Source organism: Cervus elaphus, chromosome 5 (assembly GCF_910594005.1).
Source record: "Cervus elaphus chromosome 5, mCerEla1.1, whole genome shotgun sequence".
Lineage (NCBI taxonomy): Eukaryota > Metazoa > Chordata > Mammalia > Artiodactyla > Cervidae > Cervus > Cervus elaphus.
In genome coordinates, this window is record NC_057819.1 from 2,529,555 (window position 1) to 2,538,026 (window position 8,472).

Below are 8,472 nucleotides of genomic sequence, written 5' to 3' on the forward strand. Positions count from 1 at the left end.
ACGCACACCAACCAGATCTAGCGGCTTAGCTATCCTGTGTGAGAGAAACCAACAATAACCAGGGGTGGAATTCATATACCTGCAACCTTATAGACGACAGCTAACAATACAGCCATTAAGTTGAGATTCTTCTAAATTATCAGTTGAAAATAATAGGAAAACACACTACTCAAGATCAGAAATTAAAATGATAGTGTTTGAACATGGTGGTTTGAACAAATTTGCTTTCCACTAAATGGTCTTACATGGATTAGAAGGACTGGGAAGAGCAGTCTAGGGCATTGGGGTGAAAATCTTGGCAGTAAGCTGTCAAGTAAGGCCAAACATTCATGTTCCCACCGTGTGAAATGAAATACGATTTATGTCCATTTCAGAGCTGCTGCTACAGTGTCTCCTTTGACAGAGATGTTTCAGCCCTGGGAGGCCCATGTCTGGAGGAGAGCAGCTTTTTGTCTCATTTCCCCCTTGGCCTGGAGCACTGTGCCATCATAGCCGCTACTGTCAGTAGATGAACAGTAATAATCCCCCTCGTCCTCAGCCTGGAGCGAACTGATGGTCAGGGTGGCTGTGTTCCCAGACCTGGAGCCGGAGAATCGATCGGGGACCCCCGAGGCTCGACCGTTAGTACCATAGATAAGGGTTCTGGGGGCAGATCCTGGGAGTTGTTGGTACCAGCCCACATTACCACCATAACCAACGTTGCTGCTGCTTCCAGAGCAGGTGATGCTGACCCTCTGGCCCGGGGACCCGGACACGGAGGACGGCTGAGTCAGCACAGCCTGAGCCCGGGATCCTGGAAGGGAGAGAGACAGAGATGGTGACTCGGGGGTCCAGGCATGAGAGCAGGGAGCAGGGCCCGTGAGTCTTCCCAAGACCCTCCCCCTGTCCCCCCATCCAGTCACCTGTGCAGAGAGCAACCAGGGTGAGGAGAAGAGGGCACCAGGCCATGGTGGACACGGTCAGGGCGTCCTGCCTTCTGTGGCCCCACAGCTGAGCAGAGCATCCCCACACCACTCCTTCCCCTCTTCATACTCTGAGAGGGGGAGGGGCCTTTCATGCAAATGACCATCCTCCCCCCAAATCCCACAATGCTCTGATGACCTCTGGGACCTGGGTCAGCTTCCCGTGCCTGAGGGAGGCCAGTTGTGGTCAGACGTGGGGTTGCGTGGGGCTTGGCGGTGGGAGGTCACAGCGGGAACCCTGAGCAGAAAAAACCAGGAAGGACCAGGGGACTGGTCTCTGCTCTCACAGGTCCAGACACTCAGGACAGGCCTCCGATCGCCCCCTGGTGTCCTGGCACAAATACATTCTGACCTGGTGATCAGAGCTCTTAAGAGGCAACTTTCCACAAAGTGGTTTCGAAATTACACCCTTCAGGCTGTGTCTGGATGGGAAACAACTCAGCACTCCTCAGCCAACTGTACCTTACCCTGTAGTGCATGTGAGTGTTATACAGTGGATGTGTGACTTTGAGATTTTAAGTGAACCAAAATGTGTTCATGGGTTAGTAAAAGTCTAAGGTCATCACTTAAAATAGATGCCTAAATTTAACTGAAGAAGATGTTGTTAAATCACTAAACGGTCTCCAACTCTGGCTCTGTTTTAATTTTGCATTGCCATGGTACTATTTCGTAAACAAAATTTTCCTTGTAGCCTGTGTTCTTTAAACAAGATAATTTTAAAGACTTCCTGACACGTATGGCATCTCCACCGAGGGACTTTGACGTCGCATTGGGGTGTTCTATCTGTGAAAACAGGGCAGACTGAGTTATCAGAGCCATGGGTGGGTCTCAGATCTGAGATGAGGGACAGGACACGACACGACAGGTCGTTGTTGTCAGGACACTCGGACGTGACCATAGGGAGCAAAGCTGACTTAGACATGGTCCAGTAGGAGCAGCAGTGATCGCCCCGGGGGCAGAGCCCCAGGAGAGCGTCTGCTTTCCCAGCCGGGGGCCCCAACAGCGTCTCTGCTCACTGTGCATAAAATCAATCCCACAGCAGCTGAGCACAGGCACTCCTCAGCCAGGAATCATTTCCCAGGTCTCAGGACCAGGGTTTCTCTCCCCACCTGATTCCTCACTCGATGGCACACAGGACAGAGTGTGAGGTTTCCGGGGATAAATCAGCCACACGAGGGATTCAAAATCCCCTGGGACACAAGGGGAACCTGGGAGGAGCATGGAGGGGAAAGCTGGGGTCACACCTGAGAGCCAGAGCCCTGAGGCTTCTCGGGAAGGAAGGGTTAGAGAGGTTCAAGGAGGGGCCGAGGAAGTGAGTGTAAAGTTCAGGAAGATTTGGAAACATGACCATGATCTTCTGATAGAGTGAACTGGGTCATCACCATGGAGGTCAACACTGTAGGTCTGTAGAAAGAGAGAGGCCCAGGATGGGGAGGAAAGTCATGAATGAGGGGAGCGGGAGGGGAAACCCTTAGCAAAGAGATGAGGAGGAGCAGGAGCAGGCTGAGGAGAGCTGGAGGGTTGCCGGGGGTGGGCTCCAGGGGCTCCTCCCCTCCTCTGTTTCTGAGAAGAGGGTGGGGACTGATGACCACCTCACCCCTTCACCCTCCAATTCTGGGTGCTCGGCTCCATGTGCAGCATCATTCCCAGGAGGAGGCCTGGGGGCCGCGGCTCAGAGTGTGTCCCCTGAGAGGAAGCACCTGCTGTCACGTCCAACTCAGGCCACTGAGCCCTGTGCAGGGTCAGGTCAGGGGACCATGCGGGTTGTGTTGAGGTTTGGCCAACTGTGGGCTGGTAAACAGCGCCCCCTGGTGACGAACTCTGGAACGTTCATGGTGTTGAAAGTGAGCAAGGTGCTGCTCAGTTGCTTGGCTGTCAATCCTGTCTGACTCTTGGGACCCCTTGGACTGGAGCCCACCAGGCTCCTCTGTCCATGGGATTCTCCAGGCAAGAACACTGAAGTGGGTTGCCGTTTCTTGCTCCAGAGGATCTTCCCAACGCAGGGATAGAACTCACATCTCTTATGTCTTTTGCATTGGTAGGCGGGTTCTTTACCCCTTGTGACACCTGGGAAACCGTGTGAGGAAGGTGGGGCTGCCTTTTTTCCAGTCACCAGATACCTTACCAATGAACAAATAAATGAATTAAATAATAAATATTACATGTCTTTGATAGTATACAGAGAACTTTATATTTTCACCCATTGTATTTTCAGGTTATTCTGAATATCTTGTTCTCATGATTCTTTTTTTTTTTCCTTCCATTTATATCTTTTTCCTTTGGACACAAGAGTGTTTGTATTTGCTCACCAGATAGATTTGATGATTTATCCATAAAAATATCTGTCACTTGATTTCATCATCTGAGGCGTCTCAGCATTGATGTCTATGCTGTCTCACTTTCCTTCAATATTTAGTTTCCTGGTTCTTGATAGAAGTGACAATTTTTACTGTATCTTGGACTGTATGGAAATTACTTGAAGAAACTCTGAATTCCATTTCCTTTTCCTTTAACACAGATCCTTCTGTGGCGGAATGTCAGGTGCCAGGAGCCAGCTCACGAGATCCCACCCATGACAAGCTCATGAGGAGAAGACCCAGGGGGAGGGGACAGGTGGCACGTCCCTGCTGCCGAGCCTGACTCTGAGCCGGCAGTGACCCTTGGGGCGTGTCAGGAACCAGCATCCTTCCTTCTGACATCTAAGGGCTCCACCCCATCCCCTCTGCATATACTCCCTCCAACTGCTCAAGGGAAAACAAGTATAAGGATGCGACACCATAAATAATAAACAGCTTGCACAACCTGGTTACGCAGTGTTTCCCTGGAAGAAAATATTTCACTCTTGTTCAAATTTTCTTTTATATTTCTTGCTGAAAGTTTCTTGTTGTCATGTAAATATGGTCAAAGTTTATGCCTTTTTTTAAAACTACTGGAACCAGAATAACAGACACTGTAAGCTACTTTTAAATTTATATAATTTAAAAATTCTATATTATTTTTAATAATTGTGAAATTGAACACTTTTGTATTCATTCTCCTTAATTATCAGCATGACTCATATGTAGTGTTCATTTCAAAATATTTTCATGTATATTTCTTAACTTCTATCATTGATTTGCCATACTTCCAAGGAAGTGGATGTCTGGGAAATACTCTCCCTCACCAGCTGCATGCATGACTCCATGTAACCCCACTAGACCAGGGTGTCAGCACCCCATATGTTGCAGGGCAACTTCACTCTCTTTCTGGACCAGCCAACACTGCTGTGGAGAAAATCTATGATTATGTGTGTGGTTGGTGGGGTGGGGGTGGTATTCGGATTTTCTATTCAGAGTTCATGGGTGTAGCTTCCATTTTAAGCTTTGGAAATACTGCCCGGAGCCCTGAAATCACACTGGCATCCTCTTCTGTTTAGAGGCCAGGTCATAATTCTCACCAACCGGTTGTGGGTCACAAAGGCGTTCCTGGTGGAGAGGTGACCCCAGGTGCCCACTGCAGGTGAAGCTCAGGAACCCAGCAGCCCCCCCACCCAACCACTACACCCACACTCTGCCCGCCACCCTTCCCTCACCTGCTCTGGGCCACGAACAAGACTAAAGCTGATCTCTCCACCTCACTGGGATTCCCCAGAACAGAACACGTGTTCCTGGAGTTCAAGCACCCCTTCATGCACCTTCCCTTCCTCAGACATATCAGGTCTACTGGGACTAGAGGAGAATAATTTCAGGGCTGTTTTTCCCTCTATTTCTTTTCTCATGGTTTCCATTTCTTTGCTAGAACTTCCTACCTCATGCTTCATGACAGGTGAAGACCATGTTTGCAGGGAGAATTGTGATCCATTTGGGAACGATTGTCATCATTTTGTTATTGGAGTATAGCTGCTTTACAGTGACACTGTGGTGCTAGAGAACACTCTAGAGCGTCCCTTGGAGAGCAAGGAGAGCAAACCTGTCAATCTTTAAGAAAATCAACCCTGAATACTCATGGAAGGATGATGCAAAAGCAGAGGCTGCAATACTTTGCTCCTTGATGTGAACAGCTGACTCATTGGAAAAGATTTGGATGCTGGGAAAGCACTGTGTGACTATCCAAGCTGTCATTGTAACACCCGCAGTAATAATCAGCTTCATCCTCAGCCTGGAGCCAAGTGATGGTCAGGGAGGCCAAGTTGCCAGACTAGGAGCTAGAGAATCTATCTGGGACCCCCGAGGGTCTGGTAACATCACCATAGATCAGGAGTCTGGGGGCCTTTCCTGGGAGTTGTTGGTACCAGTTCACACTATCACCCCCGATGTTGCTGCTGCTTCCAGAGCAGATGATGCTGACCCTCTGGCCCGGGGACTCGGACACGGAGGACAGCTGAGTCAGCACAGCCTGGGCCCAGGATCCTGGAAGGGGGAGAGACAGAGATGGTGACTCTGGGGTCCAGACATGAGAGCAGGGAACACGGCCCATGTGTCTTCCCAAGACCCTTCCCCTGTCCCGCCATCCAGTCACCTGTGCAGAGAGCGACCAGGGTGAGGAGCAGAGGGCACCAGGCCATGGTGGACATGGTCAGGGCGTCCTGCCTTCTGTGGCCCCACAGCTGAGCAGAGCGTCCCCACACCGCTCCTTCCCCTCTTCATACTCTGAGAGGGGGAGGGTCCTTTCATGCATCAGACTGACCCCTCGCTGGGCCCTGGGCCCGGTCTCTATGCCTGAGGGCGGCCAGAGGGTTGTCAGGGGTGGGGCTCTGTGGGGCCCAGCAGTGGGAGGTCACAGCTGGGAGCCCTGAGCAGAGGCACAAGGCCTCGTCAGGGAGCTCTGTCAGGGGGCCCATCGTGCCTCCCGCCAGCCATCTTCAGGAATGGACCCTGAGCGCCCCCCGCCCCTCGTCCAGGCCCAGACACACATCCTGTGACCTGGAGAACAGAGCCCTCAAGGACAGATCCTGCCCCTGCTCTGGGTGCTGTCCCCTCTTTAGCACCAGGCCAGGTGCCCCTTCTGTGTCCCCGTGAACTCAGGGCCATCATGGGCTCCCCTCAAATCCTCAGGGCGAGTCTGTTCATGACTTCCATGACTGCTCAGGGGTCAGGACCGAGGGCCGTCTGAGATGCAGATTCCTCTCAGATCAGGATCAGGTCAGGGCAGTGCCGGCCCCAGAGCGGGAAGGTGGGTCTCCTTCTGTGCAGGACAGCAGGGGCCCTCCTCTGTGGGCCTTCCCCCTGGGGGGCAGAGTCCTCCTTCCTCTGTGTGTCCCCTCAGCCCTGAGGAGGAGGGGGCACTTCTCTGAGGAGGGGGTGAACGTGTGGAGAGAGGCCTGAGGTGGGACTCTGCATTCCTAAACGCCTGGATCTTCACTGTGTGTGTGAGCTGAAGAGCCTCTTGATGGAAGGGAAAGAGGGGAGTGAAAAAGTTGGATTAAAACCCAACATTTAGAAAACTAAGATCATGGCATCTGGCCCCATCACTTCATGGCAAATAGATGGGGAAACAGTGGAAACAGTGACAGACTTTAATTTTGGGGGCTCCCAAATCACTGCAGATGGTGACTGCAGCCATGAAATTAAAAGACGCTGGCTCCTTGGAAGAAAAGCTATAACCAACCTAGACAGCATATTAAAAAGCAGACACACTACTTTGCCAACAAAGGCCTGTCTACTCAAAGCTATGGTTTTTCCAATAGTCATGGAAAAGTTGAGTTGGACTAAAAAGATAGCTGAGCACCAAAGAAATGATGCTTTTGAACTGTGGTGTTGGAGGAGACTTTTGAGAGTCCCTTGGACTGCAAGGAGGTCCAGCCAGTCCATCCTAAAAGAAATCAGTCCTGAATATTCATTGGAAGGACTGATGCTGAAGCTGAAACTCCAATACTTTGGCCACCTGATGTGATGAACTGACTCATTGAAAAGACCCTGGTGCTGGGAAAGGTTGAAGGCAGGAGGAGAAGGGGATGAGAGAGGATGGGATGGTTGGATTGCATCGCCGATTCAATGGGCATGAGTTTGAGTAAACTTCATGAGTTGGTGATGGACAGGGAGCCCTGGTGTGCTGCAGTCCATGGGGTCACACAGATCAGACACGACTGAGCTACTGAACTGAACAGAACTTGCTGTGTGTGAAGCTTTGCCCACACTGGACCCCGTGCCCATGTCCTGTCTTATGAACTGACGCCTCCTGGGCATCTCTCCTGCGGGCACAGGGCACAGGCTGCAGAGAGCAGGCCTGGTGATGCTCCTGGCAGTTTTCATTGAGACTCTGAAGGGCTCTGAGCAGCGTGTGTCCCCAGGGATCCTGATACACAATAGCTCTTAGGACCAACCATCCCAAATAGCAGTTCAGAGAAGGCAGAGTTCGAAGTGATTGGTTCGAAAAGGACGGTTCACTGTAGTTTGCCCTGCACTGGCATAGGTATACATGCTGGGTGTGTGAGACTTTAAATGAGCCAGAAAGTGGTAATGGATTAGGGAAAATCTACAGTTGTTCCTTAAAAATCTGTGCATGAATTAAACTGATGGAAAATTGATGTTCTCCTTTAATTTTTCATTCACTAGGATACAGTTTAGGAAAACTAATTATCATTGTAAATCCTCTTTTCATTTTTTCTATAAATCACTTCATAGGTATCTGAGGAAATTTTGATTATTATTGAGTAAATATATTTTTACAAAGATAATTGCATTCTTAACGTTTTTGGACTTTGAGTGAGGCAGGGCTAGAACCAGCTCTTTCTGCCACATACTGCATCTCCGCTGGGGAGGGTTTGTCTCTGAGCAGCTTGTGAAAACAGGGCGGGCTGAGGTACGGGAGCCATAGGTCAGCCTCAGAGCTGAGTTGAGGGAAAGTGCGTGACGGGTCAGGTCTGCTGATCTCGGACACTCAGAAGGGCCCACAGGACGATAAGCTGAGGTAAAGGAGGCCTGGCAGCGGTGAGAGCCCTGGCCGGGAGGGGATGAGCTGGGCTCACACCTGAGCGTCTGCAGACCTGAGGCTTCTCCGGTAGGAGGGCTAGAGAGGCCGCAAGGGAGGACAAGGAAGTGAGCGTCTGGTCAAGGAAGACTGGACCCCGACCCCTCCTGGTAGAGGGCCGTTGGTCTGCAGGAGGAGGCCGCTGGTGAAGGGTTGGGGAGAGGAGCCCAGCACCGGAGAGGAAAGTCATGGGTCAGAGGGGTGCTCTTAGGAAAGAGCAGGGGAGCAGCAGAGGAGGCTGCGGGGAGAGGGAGCGGTGCAAGGGGTGGGCTTGGGGGCCTCCCCTCCTCTGCTCCTGGGGAAGAGGGTGGGGCCTGATGACGCCCTGAGCCCATCACCCTCCAGTTGTGGGTCCTGGGCGCCGTGTGCAGCTTCACTCCCAGCGGGAGGCCGGGGCCGGGCTCTGAGTTTGTCCCCGGAGAGGAAGCACCTGCTGTCCCGCCCAGCTCAGTCCAGTGAGCCCTGGGGCAGGGTCAGGGGACCATCTGGTGTGTTCGGGGTCGGCCGGTTCTGAGCAGCTGCACAGCGCCCCCTGGTGATGTGCTCGGGAAATGGTCATGGT

The 8,472-nt window shown here is 51.7% G+C and overlaps 1 protein-coding gene across 1 annotated transcript in view; it reads right to left on the reverse strand.

The window, feature by feature from the left end:
* LOC122693634 (immunoglobulin lambda-1 light chain-like) overlaps nt 1–5,584 on the reverse strand; it is a 473,571-nt gene extending 467,987 nt beyond the window's left edge. The window contains exons 1-2 of the mRNA XM_043901240.1: nt 5,460–5,584; nt 490–793 (exon numbers count right to left, since the gene is read on the reverse strand). Coding sequence (XP_043757175.1) covers nt 490–793; nt 5,460–5,514 — 359 coding nt within the window. The 5' untranslated portion in view covers nt 5,515–5,584. The remainder of the gene's footprint in view (nt 1–489; nt 794–5,459) is intronic.
* Between the last annotated feature and the right edge of the window lie 2,888 nt (nt 5,585–8,472).